Here is a 25,070-nt window from a genome sequence, read left to right as displayed (position 1 = left end):
TTGGATAAAACGATAATATGTATATGTGTGAGTTTGTTTAGTGCGCAACATAATATCGTGTGAGCAGTGCAAATCTCTTTCATGTGGTGCAAGGAAATGAAAGGTTAGTGAAAATATATTGAAGCGTTCTTTAAAACTTTCGTAGGCTTGCGTGTCTGTTAGTGCTTCTGAGATGATGTGGTCAAATTTGCGATCAAAGATATTGAGTGTAAATACATATGGTGTTTTAATGAAAAATTTTTCTGTGATTTGTGGGTTAGCGAAGCGGTCATCGTCTAAGAATTGATCTTCGTTAGTTCTGATGATGTTATGATCGTAATATTCTAGAGTATATTCGTTAGCTCGGGGTGCAGTGTGTTTTTAGTGATTTTTTATATCCGATGTAAGTAAATTGTCTAGGTGTTAGTGGTGTAGTGAGTCGATATAGCATGTCCTTATTTCGTTCTATATCGATGTGAGTGTTAGATAAAGGTAAGCAAAGGGGATTAGTGAAATGATAATATGAGGTCCAAGGAAGGGTAGGCATTAAAACGTGTTCGTCTACAAAGCTACGTGTTTCGTTAGTGTCGTGAGGGGTGTTTAAGGTGTATTGTGGAAATGAGGGTAAGGTGATAGCCAAAAATTCTTTTGTGTTAGTGTGATTTGGATGATTTATATATTCACGGGCTGTTCCTGGTTTTGCTGGGAAAGGATGGTTGGGGAACTTTCTTTTAAAAGTGCGGTAAGCTCTATTAGTGCTGAGTGAAGATTCAGTAGATGTGGATGATGGTGCTAATGATTCGGTATAAATTGAAGAGGGTGTAGGGGTAGGAGGGTTGGATGAATCTATTGTGGATGAAATTTGGTTTATGGTGGGGGTGTCAAGGTGGTAGGGTTGTTGTTGTAAGGTAATAAAATTATCTAGTTCTGGGGAGATTTGGGGGGTATCTGGAGAATTGGATGATCGGTCTGAGTGAAGGGAAGAATAGGTTGGAGTGACTTGGGAAGCATAAGAGGGTGTAGAATTGGTGGGGACAGGGTTATTTGGTAGTATTGGTTGAAAAGGGGGTTGGGAAAAAATTGAGGGGTTGGTGTGAAAATTATTGGATGGAGATGGTTCAGAGTCGGCAAATTCATCGGGGGTTTCAATATTTGGGTTATTGAGTTGTGAGGTGGAGTATAAAACAGATGTGTGAATTAGTATCGGAATTCATGCCTGATGTTACATTACTGGTTGGGAAATCGGGTGGTGGGAAAGCAAAAAGTGGTATTATTGTAATTGGAGTAGTGAGGTTGGTTGGATGGGAACTTGAACGGTGTAGGGATCCAAGTTGTCGGCTCATCGTGGGCTAAAAAAATTATTATTTTGAGACTGAAAAGCGGTGGCATGGGGTTGTTCTATAATTTGTTCATAAGTATTTTCATCTTGTGAGTGGTGTGTCATTATATGTTGGATGGGACTTTGTGATATGGTTGGTCTAAAATTTGGATTATGTGTTATTGCTAAATTTCGAAAATTACGTGGGACTAGGGATAATGGATGGTTATGTGATAGGGGTGGTAACTGTGGTGCTGTTGGCGTTGTGTCTACATTGTTATGTTCTTCGTCGTATGTGTTCTGTCTTGTTGCTATTTTTGTGTTGTATTCTTTTATTTGTGCGTCTGAAAGAATTTTGTTTATTGATATAGAAAAAATTCCGAAAAATCCTGCAAATAGTATGCGTGCTACACTTGCTTGTCTGTTTACTTGTGTGTGTATAGCACATGTGTTGTAGATTCCTTTTAAAAGTGAAAAAAGAAATCCTATAAAGTTAAACATTGCGTATAAAATAGTCAATTTTTCTAAGATGTAATAGGGCCATCCTAGAAAATCAAGAATTTCATTTTTGAGTGTAATAAAGCTAAAAATTTTAATAGGTGATATATCTTGGGGACGGTATTTTTCACCGTTTAGATATATATAATCTTTAATGTCTTTAAAATATCCGCTATAGTCTTGCGTATAGATGTCTGCAAATCCTGCGGTTTCGGCAAGTTTGCGTAAGTTTTGGTCAATTGATTGTCTTTGTATTGTGTCCATTTGTGTTAATAATTCTTGGAATTGTTGTGTTCTAATGTGATGTTGAATATCTGATTTTGAGTATATTCCTATTGATTGTAAGTCTATATTTGGGTTTCGAGCGATAGCGCGAATGCTTTCTGGTGAAAATTTTTTGAGTGATTGCATTAATGTGGGATATGGGGTGAGAAGGTAATATTTATCTTCATCAGGGTTTAGTTGTACTACATTGTGGCTATTTTCTGATCCACATGGGACTGCGGTATCCCAGAAATAGGTTCTTCTTGAAAGTGTGTCAACGAAATGTACCTCATTCTTATAAAAGATAGGGATTCTTTTATAGCATCGTTTGTCTTCAAAAACGTATAGTGGTGATACTTTTTTGGTACAAGTATAAAACCATAAAATGTTTCCTTCGTAGTCTAAAAAATTTGATCTATTTCCTGATAGTAAATATCCTGCGTAGGGTATTTTTAATACTGCTGATGCAAGTGATTGTAATATTTGTGTTCTTTCTAATTCGCATAGTTGGTGTAGTGTTTCGAATTCGGAGAGTGACATTTCTTGAAAAATTCGGCTAATCGTGTAGTCTAGTTTCATATCTAAGTGAATATCATAGTGGATATTACCGAAATATGTACTATTCATTAGTGATAGTTCTTGTAAACGTGTGCTTCTAGTGTCATGGGGCTTTAGATGTCCACCGGGTTGATTTTTACTTTTTTGAAAATTAACTGGTATATATGATGTTCCTTCGTTTGGAGGATGACCTGTGGCATATGGGTCGATTTTTATTTTTCCAGTGGTCATGTCGAATCCTTTTTCGTATTCAACTAATGTTTCAGAGTCTTGTGTTTTGTGAAGTGGGTTTCTGTATTTACATGCAAGTTCTGTTTCTTGATATATTTGAAAACGTGTCAATTTATTTTCTATATTGTGTATGTTTCTAAAATTAGAACTTTGTTTTCGTGATGGGTTTACTTGTTCATATGGAATGGACTGTATAAAATATTTTTCGTGAAATTTTATCATACGAGCGTGTATTTTTGCTACTTGAAATGTTGTACATGTGTCTTCGGGGAACCAAACAATTGTTGCTTGTGTTCGTGTTGTAGGGTCACAATAGCCTTGATCGTTTTTACAAGGTAATCTAATTCCTTGATAGATCATTGTGTTGTCTGATAAATCGCGTGTGAGTTGTATTTTTTCGAGTTGTATTTTCCAATCGAAAAACATGATTTCTTGGTATCCTTTATTTTTTGTGTCTGCTTTGCAGTTTGATGGGTCATTTATACCAATGTGTGGTATCCAGTGTTTATCGTGTATATCATAAGTTAATCTTCCGTGTGCGCCGTTGTATGGGTATTTTTCATCTAATTTTATATGTCCTTGATATCTCTCAAGTTCTGCTTGATGTACAGAATCTGAAAAAACTTGGAAATATACTAACTTTCTATCTGTGTTTTTATTTTTTGTGATATTTAGTCGGAGTAACTCGTTTTTACAATCTTCGGGATTTAGATGTAAAAGTCGTTCGATATTACTCTGGTAGAATGATTCATGGTCAAGTCGGTTTTTATTTCCGTTTGAGACTTGTGAATAATGTACTTTCTTTTCGGAAAATGTTGCTGTGAATTTATATCCGATAACTGTTTTTGCTCCGGCTTTTGAGTAAAGTGTTGCGATTACATCTATAGTTTCTATGGCTTGTGGTTCTGTTTCGCATTGTGATACTTGATTTATTGCATATTTGTGAAGTGTTTTTTGTTCGTTTTCTTCACAATCGTAATGTGTTACTAATAAATCTTGTGGTCCTGTGCGGGGGGAAGGGTTTATGTTTTGACTTGAGATTACTAGAAAAAGGAGTTGGAGAAAAATTAATAAGTTTAGAATATACATGTGTATGATAATCCTGAATATGGGTTATAAAATGTGATGTAACCAATTGTCTTTTTGGTATATCTATCGTATTTGTATATTACTTCAGTTGTTATAAATGGTGGTGGTAGGGATTGAGCTGTTATATTTGGTGGGTTTAATGGATAGGGATGTTGAGTAATGTTGTTTAATTTAACTGTGATTTCAAACTTTAATTGTAAACTATTTTGTTGGAGTATTTGTATATTGTGTTCACGAATAGTAAGGTGATAGCCAAAAATTCTTTTGTGTTAGTGTGATTTGGATGATTTATATATTCACGGGCTGTTCCTGGTTTTGCTGGGAAAGGATGGTTGGGGAACTTTCTTTTAAAAGTGCGGTAAGCTCTATTAGTGCTGAGTGAAGATTCAGTAGATGTGGATGATGGTGCTAATGATTCGGTATAAATTGAAGAGGGTGTAGGGGTAGGAGGGTTGGATGAATCTATTGTGGATGAAATTTGGTTTATGGTGGGGGTGTCAAGGTGGTAGGGTTGTTGTTGTAAGGTAATAAAATTATCTAGTTCTGGGGAGATTTGGGGGGTATCTGGAGAATTGGATGATCGGTCTGAGTGAAGGGAAGAATAGGTTGGAGTGACTTGGGAAGCATAAGAGGGTGTAGAATTGGTGGGGACAGGGTTATTTGGTAGTATTGGTTGAAAAGGGGGTTGGGAAAAAATTGAGGGGTTGGTGTGAAAATTATTGGATGGAGATGGTTCAGAGTCGGCAAATTCATCGGGGGTTTCAATATTTGGGTTATTGAGTTGTGAGGTGGAGTATAAAACAGATGTGTGAATTAGTATCGGAATTCATGCCTGATGTTACATTACTGGTTGGGAAATCGGGTGGTGGGAAAGCAAAAAGTGGTATTATTGTAATTGGAGTAGTGAGGTTGGTTGGATGGGAACTTGAACGGTGTAGGGATCCAAGTTGTCGGCTCATCGTGGGCTAAAAAAATTATTATTTTGAGACTGAAAAGCGGTGGCATGGGGTTGTTCTATAATTTGTTCATAAGTATTTTCATCTTGTGAGTGGTGTGTCATTATATGTTGGATGGGACTTTGTGATATGGTTGGTCTAAAATTTGGATTATGTGTTATTGCTAAATTTCGAAAATTACGTGGGACTAGGGATAATGGATGGTTATGTGATAGGGGTGGTAACTGTGGTGCTGTTGGCGTTGTGTCTACATTGTTATGTTCTTCGTCGTATGTGTTCTGTCTTGTTGCTATTTTTGTGTTGTATTCTTTTATTTGTGCGTCTGAAAGAATTTTGTTTATTGATATAGAAAAAATTCCGAAAAATCCTGCAAATAGTATGCGTGCTACACTTGCTTGTCTGTTTACTTGTGTGTGTATAGCACATGTGTTGTAGATTCCTTTTAAAAGTGAAAAAAGAAATCCTATAAAGTTAAACATTGCGTATAAAATAGTCAATTTTTCTAAGATTTAATAGGGCCATCCTAGAAAATCAAGAATTTCATTTTTGAGTGTAATAAAGCTAAAAATATTAATAGGTGATATATCTTGGGGACGGTATTTTTCACCGTTTAGATATATATAATCTTTAATGTCTTTAAAATATCCGCTATAGTCTTGCGTATAGATGTCTGCAAATCCTGCGGTTTCGGCAAGTTTGCGTAAGTTTTGGTCAATTGATTGTCTTTGTATTGTGTCCATTTGTGTTAATAATTCTTGGAATTGTTGTGTTCTAATGTGATGTTGAATATCTGATTTTGAGTATATTCCTATTGATTGTAAGTCTATATTTGGGTTTCGAGCGATAGCGCGAATGCTTTCTGGTGAAAATTTTTTGAGTGATTGCATTAATGTGGGATATGGGGTGAGAAGGTAATATTTATCTTCATCAGGGTTTAGTTGTACTACATTGTGGCTATTTTCTGATCCACATGGGACTGCGGTATCCCAGAAATAGGTTCTTCTTGAAAGTGTGTCAACGAAATGTACCTCATTCTTATAAAAGATAGGGATTCTTTTATAGCATCGTTTGTCTTCAAAAACGTATAGTGGTGATACTTTTTTGGTACAAGTATAAAACCATAAAATGTTTCCTTCGTAGTCTAAAAAATTTGATCTATTTCCTGATAGTAAATATCCTGCGTAGGGTATTTTTAATACTGCTGATGCAAGTGATTGTAATATTTGTGTTCTTTCTAATTCGCATAGTTGGTGTAGTGTTTCGAATTCGGAGAGTGACATTTCTTGAAAAATTCGGCTAATCGTGTAGTCTAGTTTCATATCTAAGTGAATATCATAGTGGATATTACCGAAATATGTACTATTCATTAGTGATAGTTCTTGTAAACGTGTGCTTCTAGTGTCATGGGGCTTTAGATGTCCACCGGGTTGATTTTTACTTTTTTGAAAATTAACTGGTATATATGATGTTCCTTCGTTTGGAGGATGACCTGTGGCATATGGGTCGATTTTTATTTTTCCAGTGGTCATGTCGAATCCTTTTTCGTATTCAACTAATGTTTCAGAGTCTTGTGTTTTGTGAAGTGGGTTTCTGTATTTACATGCAAGTTCTGTTTCTTGATATATTTGAAAACGTGTCAATTTATTTTCTATATTGTGTATGTTTCTAAAATTAGAACTTTGTTTTCGTGATGGGTTTACTTGTTCATATGGAATGGACTGTATAAAATATTTTTCGTGAAATTTTATCATACGAGCGTGTATTTTTGCTACTTGAAATGTTGTACATGTGTCTTCGGGGAACCAAACAATTGTTGCTTGTGTTCGTGTTGTAGGGTCACAATAGCCTTGATCGTTTTTACAAGGTAATCTAATTCCTTGATAGATCATTGTGTTGTCTGATAAATCGCGTGTGAGTTGTATTTTTTCGAGTTGTATTTTCCAATCGAAAAACATGATTTCTTGGTATCCTTTATTTTTTGTGTCTGCTTTGCAGTTTGATGGGTCATTTATACCAATGTGTGGTATCCAGTGTTTATCGTGTATATCATAAGTTAATCTTCCGTGTGCGCCGTTCTATGGGTATTTTTCATCTAATTTTATATGTCCTTGATATCTCTCAAGTTCTGCTTGATGTACAGAATCTGAAAAAACTTGGAAATATACTAACTTTCTCTCTGTGTTTTTATTTTTTGTGATATTTAGTCGGAGTAACTCGTTTTTACAATCTTCGGGATTTAGATGTAAAAGTCGTTCGATATTACTCTGGTAGAATGATTCATGGTCAAGTCGGTTTTTATTTCCGTTTGAGACTTGTGAATAATGTACTTTCTTTTCGGAAAATGTTGCTGTGAATTTATATCCGATAACTGTTTTTGCTCCGGCTTTTGAGTAAAGTGTTGCGATTACATCTATAGTTTCTATGGCTTGTGGTTCTGTTTCGCATTGTGATACTTGATTTATTGCATATTTGTGAAGTGTTTTTTGTTCGTTTTCTTCACAATCGTAATGTGTTACTAATAAATCTTGTGGTCCTGTGCGGGGGGAAGGGTTTATGTTTTGACTTGAGATTACTAGAAAAAGGAGTTGGAGAAAAATTAATAAGTTTAGAATATACATGTGTATGATAATCCTGAATATGGGTTATAAAATGTGATGTAACCAATTGTCTTTTTGGTATATCTATCGTATTTGTATATTACTTCAGTTGTTATAAATGGTGGTGGTAGGGATTGAGCTGTTATATTTGGTGGGTTTAATGGATAGGGATGTTGAGTAATGTTGTTTAATTTAACTGTGATTTCAAACTTTAATTGTAAACTATTTTGTTGGAGTATTTGTATATTGTGTTCACGAATATCGTCGTGGATGTCTTGTCGATATTGTAGTCTATTGAGTGCCCAGTTGTGGAGTCGGTTACTTTCTGGGTGTTGTCCAAATAATGGTGGAGGTGCTGTGAATGTATTCCAATCTAGTCTTAAAGGAATAGTTGTTGATGATTGTTCTCGATATCTTGCGTCGAGATTATTTGGAAAATTTAAGTTAAAAGGTGTCGGTGAAATTTGGCTAATTGATGGTGTTGATGGTAGTGATAATGTTTCCGGTAGTGTTGAGGATGTTGTATCTGAAGAAATATCTATTGGGTCATTGGTTAAATTTGGTTCACCTTGTGTGAATGAATGTGTTGTCCAATATGGTAGTTGTGATGTTTGGTTTGGGGGATTGAAGGGATTTTCACGTATTTGTTCAGATGTTGGTGTTGAACCTAAGTAATCTGAGGGTAGGCTTGAGGTGCTACGTTGTGAAAGAAGTGTAGCGGTTTCTGGTAAGATACCAGTGGGGTTTTCTGGAGTGTTTTGTGATGGGGATTGAGGTATTTCAAAATGAACTCGGGGAGTTTGAAAATTTCTATTTCTTCGAGGATGTATAGTTTGTCTATTTATTTCGATTGTGTTTTGGTTTTGACTAGGATGTCGTATTCTACTTAGTTCTGGTGGTAGTGTTGGGTATAGATTGTATGTTGGTTCACTTAAAGGTGCTTGCCGTTGAACGGGTTCTAGTGGTTCAGATAAGCGTGCGTGTAGTTCTTCAAAAGTATATGGGTTATCTTGAAAGGAAATTCGTGTAGATGTTTGAGGATTTTGGGTAGTTGAAGGTGTTGTTGGGTTATCTTGGGATGATGTCGGTGAAGACTGACTTTGTGACTGTTGGGTAGCAATTTTTGATAGCTTTTTGGTCTATTCTTTAAGTGAAAAAGTTTGTTTATTATAGTATTCTTCTAAAAAAAGAATTAGGAGAATTGTTGCTAGGGCGAATGTGATATTGCTTTTTTATACATTTGCATATTGTCAAGATGAGGGATGATAGAAATGTTATAAAAATTACAAATAGTAAAAAAATATCGGTTCTACTAAAAATGGTTCGTATCATTTAGATAAGTTTTGTGAATCGTACCTGTGGATATAGTCAATAGCTTTTGAAAGTTGGAGGTATAGTTCAAATAGGGAATAGAAAATTAAAAAAAATATTGCAAAAAATGATTAAGATTATTACAAAAGATTCAAAGATATCAAAAAGAAATATTATAAGAGTTTTAAGTATCGTAAAAAATTGTTTGAGGTTTGTAATAATTATAGTGACTGATTGAGAGAAGAGCATTTACGAAATAACTTCTTGATCGAATATTTTTTGTTGTTTGGGGCAATTTTCAAGTGTGGTCGGATTATTTATTGGTTTTTTGACAAGTGGGTTGAGTTTTGTGAAAAATTGTTGGGGGCAATTTTTATGGTGATCGGGAGGTCTTCTTTGTCTTTATTTTCATTTGTCAAATGATCTGGGGTAATTTTGAGATTTTTATACTTTAGGCTAATTAAAATGGTCGTTCTTTTACTTTAGGCTAATTTAACATATTTGTTTGGGGGGTATTTGAGGTCTGAGTTGGGGAAATATTGTTGGTCTTTGGTTTATTAAATAAGGGAGGGTTATGATATTATGGTGATATTTATTTTAGTTGTCAAGTTGGAGTGGTTTGCTTATTTTTGACCTGGAGGTCGTAAAGTTATAGTTATAGATATGCCTGGAGTTTTATATGGTTCGTCTAATTGATCTGAGTTTAAGTTAGAGAAGGTGACGGATTGGATGAATCCTATTGGTTTAAATTTGAACTAGATTCATTGCGTGTTTGTCAGCATGTTATTTTGAAAAATGAAAATTCAAAATGTTTCAAAGGTCTAAGACTGTGAAATACAAAATTAAAGTTGTTTTTGAAATTCGACTTTCTTTAATATTTTAGATTGTGGGATGAATATTTTATAATTTTTACGTGGTTGATTTCTAAGTCGTGAAGACTCTCTATGTTCTGATTTGTCGATTTGTTCTTGGGGTATTATTTGTTCTGTCATTTTTCTATTTTTTCTTTCTTTTTGAGATGTATTTTGAGTTACATTTTTCGTATTGTTTTTTGTGGTGGTTGATTTTGTATTTTGGTTTTTGAGGTGAAAATCTTTTTGTTCCTTTGTTGTATTTTCTGTATGTGGGTCATTTTGAATAATTTTTAAACCTGTAAAAGAATATAATTGAGTTAGTTCGCGGAGTGCGTATTCTTTTGGATAATAAGGTAATAGGTTATTTCGGTGTTGAACGATTTCTTTTTTGTCTGAGTCGGTGATTTTATGTGACATCAGTGGGTTTTGCAATTATTTGGTATGGTCCTTTACGAAGGGGTTGTAATTTTTTAGAAATTCCTTTTTGAGTATTAAAATTGGGTATTAAAACAAATGTTCCAATTTTTAAATCGGAGGCTGGTGTAAAGCGTGAATTTATTTGTTCATTAATGTTTTGCCTTTGTAACAACTTTTTTGTTACTTTTTGGTAAATTTCATTGTGTTTTTTATCTCTGTTTAAAATCCATTCGGTGTGTGTACCGGAGGCTAATTTAAGAATTTGTGGGTGATGAAAATGATCTTCATCGTGTGTATGTAAAGGTAGGTTATAACAAATTGAGTCTTTATTTGGTTGACAATAACCTTGTGCGTTTTTATGAGAGTTTGCTGTAAACATTATTGGTTTGCGTGGCTTTTGGTTAAAAACCATTTCATATGGTGACATTCCTAGAGTTGTCGTGATTTGTGAATTATATGCTAAGGGAAATAGTTTTACATCTGCTGACCATTCAGTATATCTTGTATCATTTCCATTGATGATACATCTAAGATATTCTTGTAGTGAACGGTTCATACCTTCGACTAAGCCGTTTGTCCAAGGTGCATGAGATGTACGTGGTTTGTCTTTGATGTTATATAAATGACATAGTGTGATGATTTCATTATTTATGAATTCTGTACCGTTGTCTGTAACTAAAATTTCTGGTAGTCCAAATTTAGCTATCCAGTGTTCATAGAGTGTTGTGTAAGCGTAATAAGCGTTACAATGTGGTACTGGGTTAAGTGCTACATAATGTGTAAACGCGTCAACAATTACCATAATGTAGGAGTTTCCTTCTGATGAGGGTGAAATTGGTCCTTTAGTATCAAATGAGATACGGTGGTTAAAGTACAAACTTTGTCCTTTAAAATCTTGTTTTTGATTTGGGTAAGGTTTATTTAGTTGGCATACTATACAGTCATTGCATAGTACTTTTATCCAAATTGGTGCATTTGGGAAATAAAAGTTTTGTATAAAATTTGAATATGTTTTCTCTGATCCAGAGTGTCCTTTAATATTTTGTGTATGTGAATTATTAAAAGCTATGAGAATCATACTTAGAGGGAGACAGGGAACTGTAGATTCATTTAATTTGTATTCTAGAAGGTCTGTGTTTTCGTTAATTGTTGTATTGTTGAATTTTCGAAAATATCGGAGGAGTGTTTTATTTCCTAAAATAGTTGTATCTGCCTTGACGGGTTTAGTTTTATATTTGTGCCATGATTTTAGTTGTCTAATTACTGGGTCAAGATTTTGGTATTGTTTCAATGTTGAAATTGTAATCGTTTCTGTTGGGGGGCGAAAAATGTTTTCTATTTCTAATTTAGATAAGGGTATTGTATCAAGTGGGTCATGGTGGTCAAAAACTTGATTTATTGTGTATTTTGAATCGTTTGTTTGTGGTCCTGATAAATTTATTTTATCAGTTAGGTTTTCTTTTTCAATTAGTGGAAAAAGGTCTTTTTTATGCGAGTGTTGTTTTACTCTTTTTTGTTGGGTATTATTTTTTATCCATTGTGAGTATGGAATTGGTTTAAAAGTTGATGTTCCAAGTAGATCAACTTCGTAGTGGTTATTTTGACAATCTAAATAAAGTGGAAAGTGTTGTAGATTATTTATCTGTGATTGTTCAACGTCAGTTTTTACTGCATATTTGCATTCTAGTCGGGGTGATAGTTCGTTTTTTGCAAGGTAGAATTTTTTATTTTTGGGTATTTCTACTGTAGTTTTACGTGTAAGTAATTCAGGTGGCGTATTTCGACTTAATGTGTCTGGTAATGCAAGATTCCTTCCTGCTGTCCAAACTATATGTAAGTTTGGAAATTTCATTAGAATTAATTGAAATCTGTAAACTCGGTGATTTGGGTTGGATTTTTGTGTAAAGAGAAAAATGATTGGTTTGTGATCTGTGAATAGAACTGTTGGATGTTTTGATCCAAGTATCAGAAATTCATATTCTGTAAGTGTATAGATTATGGCTGTACATTCTCTCATTAGGGTTGAGAGTCTTAGCTCTGCTTGAGTGAATAATCGAGAATTTGCTGATATAAGGTTCATTTTGTTTGTACCATTGTGTGATTGTAATAATGCTGCGCCGATGCCAAAATTTGAAGCATCGCACATTGCATAGAATGGTTGATTTGGATCTGGAATTGTATTCGAAATTTGTTCAGTTAGGAGTTTTTTAATTTCTTCAAATCGTGCTTGATGTTCTGTGTTCCATTCAAAATTATTTTGTTGTCTAAGTATATTATAGAATGGTCTTAGATATAATTGCATTTTATAAACATATTTGCTTAAAAAGTTCAACATTCCAAGGAATTCTTGGATTTTCTTTTTATTTGTCGGTGGTTGGAGTTTCTGAATAGCGTCAATGCGTGATTTCAATGGAGTGATTGTTTTTCTTTCTATGTTATGTCCTAAGAATTTAACTCTTGTCAAAAAGAAGTGTGATTTATCAGGGGCGGCCTTCAGATTTTCGTTCTGAAGTATTTGGTGATATTGTTCTAAAACATTGAACATTTCTTCTTTAGTCTGTGATTGCATTAAAACATCGTCTAAATAGGTGATTGCGTTTTTCTTGAGTATTAGTGGTCGAAAAATTTTGCTCATAAAAGCTGAAAATGCTGCTGGTCCTATGGATATTCCATAGAATAGGCGGTTGAATTCATATTGCTGATTTCCAATAACAAATTGTGTTAAGCGTCGCGATTGTTCATCTAGTAGCATTTGATTATATGCACTATTCATGTCTGCGGTTGTAAAGTATTTTCCGTTTATTTTTGTTAAAATAACTTGTATTGGTTCAATAGGCCAATTACACTTTGATTCATCTATGAGTGAGTTGAGGTATCTAGCGTCGAGAACGATTTTTAATGATTCTCCTTTGGCTAGAATGATAACAGGGTTGATAAATGTGTTACCTTTTGGTTGTTCTTCTTTATTTACTGGTGATATAATGTTGTATTGTTCTAAAATGTCGAGTAATCTGTTCACTTTATCGTGTAAGTGAATTGGTACTTTACTTGCTCTTTGTTTTTTGAAAACTGCGTCTGGTTTTAATGGGAGATGTAGTGATGAGCTGATTTTGCCAACATCAAATTTAGATGTTGCATAGACTGATGAATATTTAATTAGCTGTTTGGCTAATTTTTCAAATTCGTCTTGTGTTATTTGTGAATGTTGGAAATTAAACATTGTTAAAAATTTCTGTTGATTCTCTGTGTAGTTATTTATGTTAAATGTCGGTTTGAAATATGGGGTTTTTGTGAAATAATCCGTATTTCTTTTTTCGTTACTTATTATATTATTTATGGATAATTCTTCATTAAGAATTGTGGATTGACAAATATCTAATAATTGGAGTATATTATTTACGCGATATGCTTTTTCGTGTATTGGTGATATTGTAGCGTTGGTTTCGCAATAGCCTAAAAGTCCTAAAGGTACTGTTACTTGGTAAGGTGTATTGTTGTATACATGTAGAGATATAATATCTGAATTCGAGTTTTTCAAATATTTTATGGATGAGATTGTGATTTTGAAAAACTTATGGATAGGTTTGAATTCAAAGTCTGACATATAGAGTTGTTGTTTATTTTGTTTTTTATCATATTGGTGAACTTGTTTTATTGAAAAATTATATATGTTTCCTGATAGTGGTTTCAGGTGTTTTCTTTGTTGGTTATATATTGGATAAAATTTTGAAAAGAATGGTGGTTGTTTGTTTAATCTTTGAAAAAATGTTAGGGATGTGTCTTTTGTTTTTGTGTATTTATCTTTGATTAGTATTTTACTGTTTAATATGTTGATTGTTGGTATATATTTAGAGATAAATGGTATTCCAATGATTTTGTGTTTAATATCAGTGATATGGAATATTTGTTTAAATGGTTTAGTTAAAATTTTATTTTGCTCCATTGTTCTTGTGGGGAGAAGAAATAATTGAATTTTTCCATAGTTTACCAATGTTGATCCTTGTGCTGTTGCTAGTTTACTGGAGGTTTCAAGAGGTGTTAATTTTGGGTGTAATGCTTTTATCTCATTCCATGTGGGAATGTTTATTATGTTTGATTCTGCTCCTGAATCAATTAAAAAATCAATTTCAAGATCTGGTGGTTGAAATTCTTTGTTTCTTGGACTTTCTAAGAGAAATGGTATTGTCCAAATTTTTTCTTTGGGTTGTTCTTTTTGCATATTTTGATAGATGTGATTTGTATTCAAGCATTTTGTTTTGTCATTCTCATTGGGTTGATTTGTAGTGTTAATTCCATTAGTTTTTTGCGTCGTCGGTGTGGAATGGATGGGTTCAATATAAAAATTGTGAAGGAGTTCTTATTGATTTTCATATATGTGTGATGAAAATGGTTGTTCATATATAATAGGTTCATAGTCATTTTCGACTGCTATCATATTTATGGAGATAGTGTTTTCTGTTTCACTTTCTGAGTCTGATGATCCACAGTTTATTTGATTGAGTTGTAACGTATCATTTACTGTGTCATCAATACCTGGAGGGTCTGATGTTGTTTCTGGATTTGATTGTACTTGATTTATATTTCTTTGATGTTTAGGTGTACTACTTCTATGGCGATTATTAGAATTATTATAATGGTTATTATTCCTGTGTGGTGATTGGGAATAATTTCTATAACGATTATTATAGCTTGAATGTCGATTTTGTGAATTATTTCGTGATCTGTTTTGATATTTATTGTTTGGTCTGTTATAGTTTGATCTATTATATGAGTTATTTCTTGATCGATTGTTCGGGTAATTCTGGTTTCGGTTGTTTGAATAACTTCTATTTCGATTATTGGAGTAGTTTCTATTTCTATTGTATGATGAGTTTCGTGATTGATTGTTTGGATAGTAATTATTTCTTGATTGGGAATTAGATCTAGAAACAAATTGTGTTGTATTTGAATTTGATCTGGAGTAGTTATTTCGACTATTTGGTCTATAGTAGTGATTTTGTGACGAATTTTGTGTATTTCTTCGTTCTGGCGATCTTCCTCTATAACTTGAGTTATGTGGTGATTGATTTCTTGTATAATTTGTATTGTTCGGAAGTGGTTTTCCTGAACTGTTGTTGCTGTACACAGTTTTGTTCGGTAGATTTTGATCTTTTTTCATGTATTGATAGAATGATTTATTTGGTTCTTTATATTTTTGAGGTTTATTTTGATTGTCTTGCTGTTTTTGTCTACATTCAGAAATACTATGTCCGTATCGTCGGCAATAATTACACCATTTTTTGAAAGATGGTTTGCCTTTAAAGTTTGGGTGTTTTTCGTAAATATTGAGTATTTCAGTGATTTTTTCAACGAGGTCTGTATCTGATTCCTGTATATTGTTGATACTTGTGGTATTTGTTTCGATTCGGTTAACATATTGTAATTTCAGATTTTCTGTTTCTTCGAGTTTCATTGTGATTTCTGCTTGTTCTAGTTTGTCTACTAGTTTTCGAAAATCTAAATCGGGTTCTCGAATTGAAGAAGGATGGGATGCTCTCTTTTTTATTGCTATTTTCCTTAATTGCGGTGTTAAGGTCATCATTAGGATTTCTGTCATCTTTGTGTTTTTATAGTCATGTGTATTTAATGAATATGCTTTTCGAACTAGTGTTTCGATGCGTACTGCTAATTGCTTGATGGTTTCATTTGGTAATCTGCGAATTTCATTACATAAAACTCTTTGTTGTTGTTTGTTTCTTTCGGAGTCAAACATTTTTGAAAATTCTTGTGTAAACCTTTTCCAATTTGATTTTATTTCTAGAGGCAATACTGAAAACCATTTTTGGGCTGCGCCGTCTAAAGTTGTTTGTATCAACGCTGTGCGTCGATGTATCCAGCTTTGATGTAGTGGCGTATTAATTGGTTCAGGTCCTATATTTAAAATCAAATTTGCTGTTACTGCATTTAAATAGTCTTCTACAGAATATTCAGGGTCTGTTCCTGTGAATACCATTAAAGGTTTATTTGATGTTATTGATGATCCACCCATAAGGTATGGATTCATTGTCATTTGTAATGATTCTGCTGCATTTGGCATTTGAGAAAAATTTGAAAGTTGATTTCTTGTTATTTCGTGTTGTTGAAGATAATATGGGAGTGGTATTTCGTTTTGCATTTGTGTCGGTTGATACGAGTGTGTGATCATTGGGTTTTGTTGCTGAATTGGTTGAAAATATTGTGTATTAATTGGGTTTTGTTGCTGAATTGGTTGTTGATTTTGTGTATCTATCGGTTGTGGAGAAAAAATTCTATGATTTGTATGTGGTTTCTGTACTCCTTGTCCACGATATTCTTGATTATATGGTGCAAATATATCTGGTTGTAAAAAATCATCATCTGAGGATAAGTAATCCATTTGATAAGATGTTTGTTTTTTATTTTTATTTTGTTGAAAAAATGGATAGTTTTCACTACGATCTTGTGAAGGATGTAAATTTGTTTGAAAATTTACTGAATTAGTTTGTGCCATTGGGTTATCCCAGTTTCGAGATCTTGTATAATTATTAAAATTTTTTCGTGGGGGATAATTTGTTTTTGATGGATGTGTATAATTATAATTATGTTCTGCAAAATTGTTTCTAGTGAACGTTTTACGTGTTTTTGACGGTATTGTCATGGGTCTGTATGTTTGATAATCCATGTGTGAATATTTTGGGGCAACCGAAGGTTTAACGGTTGATTGTAAGGTTACCTGTGTTTGTGAAGGGTTTGTATTTCTTGGTGTTGTTAAATTTGGACGTATCGGTGAAATGCTTTGTTGTGTAGTTGTTGTGTGTACGATTTCTTCATTTATGAAGTGTGATGGTGTCTGGATATCTTGTTGAGTGAGATTTCTAGTTCCATTGAGGTTTTCATTGTGTATGACTGTGGAGTTTAAACTATTATTTTGCATATCAGGTAAAAATGTATTATAGTTTAATGGTGTTGCATCAATGGTTAATGGTATTACTCTTACATAATCTCTTACATAAGATATCGTACTTATTGCTTGACTTGAGATTGATTGTGGGAAGTTTATGAATGCGGGATGAGACCATTCGGGGTCCCAAACATAGTCTGATTGTTCTGTGATGGCAGTATCATCGTTTGAGTTTTGGGGTCTAAAATTTTTTCTTGCTTGTGAAATTAAATCAATATTATGTGTGAAATAATCTATTATGAACCATGCCAAAATTTTTTGTAAGTCGTGTTTTGTATGTTGTGAAACTTCATCTTTCGTGAAATTTTCTTTAATTATATTTAGAAAACTAGAGAGTAGTGTGATTTCATGTCGTACTCTTATGTGTTTAGATGTTTCTGTCGGTGAGACATTTGGGATTGGGATTTCGTTTTCTAATATCGAGATATAACTATATATTATTGCAAAAACTTCATTGGTGAATATGGAGTTTGCTCTTTGTGAGTTATGATATTGCATGCTTTTTATATATTCTGAGAATACTTTTGAAAATTCTGAATCAAGGTCGTCTGTTTGAATTACATATTTGCTGTGATTTTGGTTTGGTGAGCTGAATTCTATGGAGTAGATTCCGTATTGTTGTGTTAAGTTGCATATATCTTTCAAATAGTGATCGATAATTTGTCTTTTGATTTTTACATCTGGGAACTCTGTTTGACATGGACTGATTCCGGGTTCAAACAAATTAGAGTAAATTTTTGCAAAATATATGCTGTCCTCTATCAGTGGTTGCATCTACGATAAAGGGGAAGATATCATCATCATCTGGACTTTCTTCACCTGGGGTGTGTGTTGAGCTCATTTTTTCGTTTGATGACTGTTAATATGTAATTATCAATGTGTCTGATTGGTTGATTCCAATTGTATAAATGTACTGGTTTGTGTTTATATTGCTTTTTTATTCTTCTTTTTCCTCTTTTTGATGAATTTGAAGTTGTTTCTGAGTCGGAAAAATATAATTGATCGTGAATGGGGCAATTTTTATCTATAGATTCTTTTAATTTGTAAAGTTCGTCTAAACTGCTGGTTTCTGATTCTGAAAATGCGTTTCGGTTTTTGGAAAGTCTTTTTCGTGTAATTTGTCTTTGTTTGGTTATTATGTTTCTTTTTAGTGTTTGTCGTTTTGTTCTAATGTATCCAACTGTTTGTGTATGAGGTGTGATTACAAGGTCGTATTTTTTGTTATCTATTTCACAATTGTGTAAAACGATTGTTTGTTTATTTCCTAGGTTTTTAAATGACATAAGGTTTAGGATGACGGATGCAAAGGGTTGTTAAATGAATTCTATTTTCTTAGACTGTTAGTCCTTACGATTTTTTGGTTAGCTTAACCTGGGTCTATTTGTTCAGGGTTGGAGAGAAAAGTATATCGTTTCCGAAGAATGATTTTATACTTTCTCGTGGCTAGTATAAGCTAAGGTGTTAACTTACTTAATCTTACTTAAGGGTAGTGATTGTGTTCAAGGGTTGGAGAATAGTAAATCGATCCACAAGGTTCAGGTATAATTAGAACGCGATTAGTTCGTTAGATACTATTTTAAACTTACTAAGTCTAAGATTTATCCTGGGTCTGGTAAGAGGGGGGATCAAGTGAAGGATGAATAACCGAAGTTCTTCACTGTTTATCCTAATTTGAATGATTAGTTTTGTTCAAAAATTTCTGTTAGTCCTGGGTTTTTAGAAAGGGTTGGATAGTGAATCGACGTTTGAGGTCGTTAGACACTAGCTAAGTGGGTGGGGGAGAACAAAATTGTTCTTTTTGATCCAAGGATAGGCCTTGATGATCAAGTTTTTAATGTAATTAAATAGAAAATGATTTAAGATCCAAGGATGAGCCTTGATGATCTGATTTTAAATTTAAGTGAATTTAAGTTTAAAATGATTTAAATTTGTGTAAAGAAAAGATTTAGTGTTTTTATGATATTAGTGAACTTATGAATGCTGTTATGTTTAGGTGATGAAGCTGGAACAACATAATGATTTATGATTACTAACCATCTATTGTCATGCTACTAATTTTTATTTTGATTTTTCAATAAATATTTTTCAAACATGTTTTGTATATTACTGCAGAATTTAGGAAAACGATCTGAGATCTTTTTATCAATCGTTATTGTATATTAATAATTTTGTTTAGCGCCTGAAATGATTTTGAAGATTGACTTCAAGATTTTATGTTTGCAAATGAAAATCTAAATTCATTGCTAGTAGTATTCTAAATACAAAAGTTTGTGTTGGCTTTTGCCGAACTATCATATAACTATATGGTAAGTTTCTACTTTGTCGTATGTCGTCTCTGGTTCGAGGTCTTCTTGCAATTCCGGGTAGTTCTATTATCGTTCGGAATATTGGCTTTGATCTATTGAGTCGTAGAGACATTTCGATTAAATTATCGTCGTGTAACATTTTAAAAATGTTTTGTCTAAATTCTAATCTATTTTTGGTTAATTCTAAGCTATTAAGGTCTTGTTCGAGACTTATGGTCGCACCAGATGAGTTAGGACTGAAGTGTATAACTCATAGAGTAATTTCGGATAGGGTACACCGTCTGCTCGTCACGCTATCTTATTTTCGGCCGGATAGATTCGTGCAACTTCTTAGTCTAATACCAATCCTAATCTTACTCTTATACTATCTAGTCTCAGGTTGTTTAACTAGTCTCTGCTAGGCTCAATAGATCTAGGGTATACTGGTTTATTGCGGCTGCTGAAGTTCTCTTGGAGAGTCCAACTAATTTCTAAGTTAAATTCAAATCTCTCTGGTGCTGAAATTACAAGTAATTTCAGCACTTACAAATAAGTGGATTGTTAGTCAGATGGATCATGATTGGTTAATATTAAATACTTTACAGTGGTAAAATATCTAATTTATCCAATCATAAAATGTAGTTTAGATCAGGTTCCACAGCCTTTCTTCTCAGCCAACAGGCCAACATTCGTATTTCATGACCACTAGGGTCACCACAGATGAGTCGCTCTTCCGTATCATCATTATTTTGCACTTCTAATTGTGACATTACATGCTTAATAGCTTGAGTTGCGTCTTCCATTTCCTTCGATTCCGCGAGGATGGTCGTGTCATCCGCAAAGAGTGAAAATGTGAATATTTTTGAAAAATTACACTTGTTACCCTAAAAAGAACTGTCGAGTGGTGGCTGTTCAAGTTGCTCAAGGTCACAGTTGTTGCCAACTATTTGGCTTTAATTAAAAAAAACACATAAAATGCAGCAAACGCGAGCTTATTTGGAATAGTTTTTGAATATAGGTCAGAATTTTTTTAAACATAAAAATCGTTGTCCAATAAACGTTGTTAAAAACTGTAGTACAGAGAGTATCATGGTAAAATATGTTGATTAATATGCAGCCCAGACGAGAACCAGTTCACACTGATGAACCTGGACTACCCGACTGTGCGTCTGGACTACCCCCACCCGAACATCAACACGAGGGAGTGTGAGTTGTGCGGCATATCCATTGTGGGCCACCATCTAGTGGTTGTCTTGCGCAACTTCAAGCAGAACTACTGCCACATAGTCAAACTCAACCTCCTCCGACCACTCCAAAGCAACACCTGAACAGGAGTCTATCTGATCAGAGAAAGAGAGAGAAAGCGAGAGAAAGAAAGAGTAATCGAGCATGTGATCAAACTGAACTGCCTATCTAGATGGACCCGTGATAAAACTGATGGATTTATCTGACAAACTTAACTAGCTTTAAATGAAGATGATTTTTCTAGTCTACTTAATGATAACTGAATGTGCATAAGAACCGCCACCTTCATTAATCTCTTCCTATCTCCTATGCTGTAAAATCACTCCGATAGAAATCGAACGCTTTATGGTGCTTATTCTGATAATAAATGATAGTTGTAGCCTCGAATTGCCTCTAATAAGATGGTAGTAGGAAAATAAGGATTGACGAATGTTGATAATAATCTGGCTATAATGTTTAAATATATATATTAGATGCAAATGACTAGTTTCATTAATCGGGTTCTTCGAAGTAATTGATTAAGGAAAATAAATTAGTCATTCAAAAAATAGGTTAAAAGCATTTGCAATTAATCTTGAATGTATCTTGTATAACTAATTTGAAGGACCTGAAATTTGTTCTTCCCACTCCCTCTCGTGTTAGGTACCCTCTGAATGTTAAAAATTTTCCAAATATCAAATATTTTTAAATGTTAATGAACAAAAAGAAGATAATTATTTATGTCGTTTTTTTTTTCAATTTACTCAAGGTAGATCACGTTTTTTTATTAGCCCCCGGTCCTGTTGAATGCAGGAACAACCATGGGGGGATGTCATCCATTTGGCGGTCCCACCTTGAGGAGGCCCTCCAACCGTGACCTAAATTTGATTCGAACGCACGACCCTCGTTTAAGAAAGATCCTCAACAAGTTCAATGGCGGGAACAAACGTGAAAATTTTTAGGCTTCAAAAATGAACTAATTTTAAGAATTCTCTTTACAATAATTAAAATAGCTATTGTCTAATTGGGTTTTTCTATTGGAAAATAGTGTCAATAATGAAGGATTTAATCGTAATTTTTTTGAAAATTGAAACTTTTCAAAAAGTGAATCACTTTTTTTTAGTTTCCTTGAGTTCATTAACACTTTTCTAACTGCCTGTTGGCGATTAGTTTCAATGTTAAAATCAAAACTGGAGCTGTGAGGTGTCAAAATTATTTTATCCATTCAATTGAATTTTTATTTATTTTTTCTTCGATACTGTGAGATAAGCAATATATTGTGGGATCGACTGGCTGCTCATTATCAGAATCATGCAGAAGTACCAATCCACACAAGAGGAGCTCGTGTTATGATAATGCGAATCCATGCCGTGTTTTCGATCTAAGTTTATGTCGGCTAATTTGAAAAAATGGTTAAACTATTTTGCAGATGTCAACCAACAGTCATCTGGTGACACCCAAATCCATCACCCCGGTTAATAGTCACTCGCCTTTGCGACTTCTACACTGTCTGGCTAATTTGTTTCTGCTTATTATACAAGCGAGCTAGCGAGAGAGTGTGTTGATTACGAATCCACTGTTTCTGACTAATTCGCATAAAATAGTCTTCAGTTTGGTGACTCCTTGCTGCATAGTATTGGCAATTTAATAGCACGTGTTCAATATCCTTTATTTGAAAGTATTGTCAACTAATTTCAATTGGTAACGCGACGATATTACAATTTTAATCTCCAGATCGGTGGGTCAATTCTGGTAGATGAAAAGTGTTTTATTTTTTAAAGAGTTTTTTTTTGCTTGTTCATGAAGTGAAGCTTCGCATCTGTTACAAAATTCCGGGACGTCATCCAGTCAGCACAGAAATAGTAAAGAGGAGTGAATCAGGGTTTGAATTCAAAAATGCCATCCCGATAGTTTTTGGTTCACATCTGCAAAATAAATTCAAAATAACTTAGTTATTCAAATTCTTTGTTCTTTCTTCAAAAATGCTAGCCGTTTTTTTAATAGTTTTAAGTTAGTGCTGAAAAATAAACTCATTTCTCAATAATGTTTTACGAATGACAAGTACTAGCATATCATATATCGGCTTCATTGGTGACTAGCAAGGCTACATGGACCATTTGTTTTCAGATTCTAACTCGAAACTTAAAACAAATATAATTCTTTTTAATAATTCCATTTAAACAAGCATCTGCGCCAACGCATAATTACACTTCAGTTCAATGCCTTCATTGCGTTACCATTTTAGTAGCTTTGCAGGCCGAATAGGTTCGCGCAACTTCTTAAGTCTAATACCGATCCTAATCTTACTCTTATTTTTCCTAGTCTCAATAGATCTAGTATCTAGTGGTAATGTTTCGAGGTTAGAATCAAGAAAGAGGCAGCTAGTTGCTAAGTTAAATTTATTCTTCTCTGGCTGAAACTATTTGTAGTTTCAGCCTTTTAATCATGTGTTCCGCAAAATATATGGCCATTTAATGGGGTTTCTGTCCTGCATTATGCCATAATCGTCCTTCTTTCCCTCCATTATTTCCATAATTGCTCAGGAAAAATAAATAATGGCCATTATGGGGTTTTGTTTGTTCCATAATTTTGAATGAAAAATCAAAACAAATTATTCATTTTTACAAAATTTTTGAAACAAGTTAAGCATCCCAAAGCTCTTTATTGACTTTTAAGAAAAGAGTAGCCTCAAGGTGATGTGGAGTCATGCTTTTTCGCAGCAAGTTTTGCTCTGCTGAAAAGTCGCTCACAACTGTTTGATGTACCGGAAAACCACTCCATAGGCAAATGAATGTTGTGCGTTTCTGTTTCTATTTTTTCACGCAGAATTTCAACAAAATCTAGTTTTAGACTTTTCGGTGGTGGTGTCCCTTGCACCGGACGTTCCAAACTTCGTACTGATGTTTTTTCACCAGATGTCAGGTCCAAAATCTTTCTTTTGATGCATTTCACGATTACATTCTCAAAATTCGGAGACTGTACGATACCAGCTTTTTTGATAAATAGTGCTCCATCGAGGGAAAAACGCGAATAAGACCATCCAGTATGTACTGAATTTTAGCCAATGACATTCCAGTTTCCAATTGACCGCTTTTTGACCATTGTTTCTTAAATTTTTGTAATAATACTCTCTTTAGTTTCAAGGTAATCTTCTGCGTCCGAGTTAAGTCTGTGGCTTGCGCATCCGATCATTGGAACTTTCAAAAGTGTTTTCATGACAGGTGCATTGTCACAAACAAAACCCATTACGTTCGAAACAGATTTACCATAGTATTTTTCCAGCGTAGAAACAATAAACTCAAAGTGGTTTTTAGCGTCGAGGCGTTCTTCGTCAAGTAGCGGTGATAAAAGCTAAAAGATACGTTATTTGATTGCTTGAAGTTTCGTCGTAAAAACACGCCAAAACACCGAACTAGTGATCTGGACCCGAACTCCATCCATCGCATATCAACAAGATTTTTCTGGAAGTATCTCCTTTATTTTCTGTTCAATTTTTTTCTGTTGTTTTCTCCAAATAACACACAAGCGAATCAGCGCTGAAATCTTGCAAGTTTGTGTTCTGACGTGTCAACTCGTTTTCGCAAAAATTGAATGGGTGATTATCCATAATTGTCCACTTATGCCTTTTCTACTGACCTCTGTTGAATGCAGTTTCATCTGTCTGCTTCTCAATGCTTTAATTTCTTTATAACCTTCATGAGCATTTGTGAAATGGCTCATCAAGTTTTTAACACTTTTATTAGCAGCTTGTTTGCGTTTAACGCCAAAGGAACATTGATATTCATCGCCTTGTAAATGTTTGAAAAACAAATCAACAACTTCTCGGTTTGAATCAGGCATAATCTAAAGAACAGTTTAAAAAACAGTTTACAAACTCGATGTGAATAAAGCAAAACCACGCTGGCTCAATGAGAACAATACAAGAAGTGCGCGCGTTGTTTGTTTTGCAGGGACATGCGCTTGCTCGCCCACTATTTATTTTACGTAATGGGGTTACGTCATCCCTAAATTTTGGCCATAATCGAAGGCAGTTTCATGCATAATGGCCATACTTTTTGTCCTTTCCCTTCATTGTTTATGGCCATAATGGCCCCTACCATTGTTTTTGCGGAAGCCCTGCTTACAAAATATTGTAAATTTTATCCATGGATCATGATTGGCTAGTTCTAAGTATTTTACAGTGATAATTACCAAGACTATAATTGGATATAATGAATACTTGTTTTGAACTGGTTCCACCCATCCGGGTCTTAGAGAATCTTTATCTTTTAAACCGCAAAATTTAGATCTCCTTCATGGAATTTGGTGTTTTGAAATGGCCATGTTACTAATCTACAGAAACAATCAAAAAGCATAGACGCGGTGTAAAATATTGTCTTTCACGTAACCAAAACTGGTTTTCATTCCGAATGAGAGATCTAAATGCGGACATATTATAAATCTTGAAGTTTTTCAGTATAAAGACTAGTGACAAAAGGTTCTACAAGAGCCGTATATAAACCGATAAGAAATTTGTCTAAATCTTGAAAAC

At 33.9% G+C, this 25,070-nt stretch overlaps 2 protein-coding genes across 2 annotated transcripts in view; both read left to right on the top strand.

The window, feature by feature from the left end:
• Positions 1 to 21,078, top strand: part of LOC134853549 (uncharacterized) — a 50,971-nt gene extending 29,893 nt beyond the window's left edge. Inside the window, exon 11 of the mRNA XM_063869549.1 lies at positions 20,433 to 21,078. Within this exon, the coding sequence (XP_063725619.1) occupies positions 20,433 to 20,643 (211 nt within the window). The 3' untranslated portion in view covers positions 20,644 to 21,078. The remainder of the gene's footprint in view (positions 1 to 20,432) is intronic.
• LOC134853352 (UV excision repair protein RAD23 homolog) overlaps positions 1 to 25,070 on the top strand; it is a 524,307-nt gene that overhangs the window by 231,428 nt on the left and 267,809 nt on the right. The window lies entirely within an intron of this gene.

Source organism: Symsagittifera roscoffensis, chromosome 8 (assembly GCF_963678635.1).
Source record: "Symsagittifera roscoffensis chromosome 8, txSymRosc1.1, whole genome shotgun sequence".
Classification (NCBI taxonomy): domain Eukaryota; kingdom Metazoa; phylum Xenacoelomorpha; order Acoela; family Convolutidae; genus Symsagittifera; species Symsagittifera roscoffensis.
This window is presented reverse-complemented; position numbering and strand designations above follow the sequence as displayed.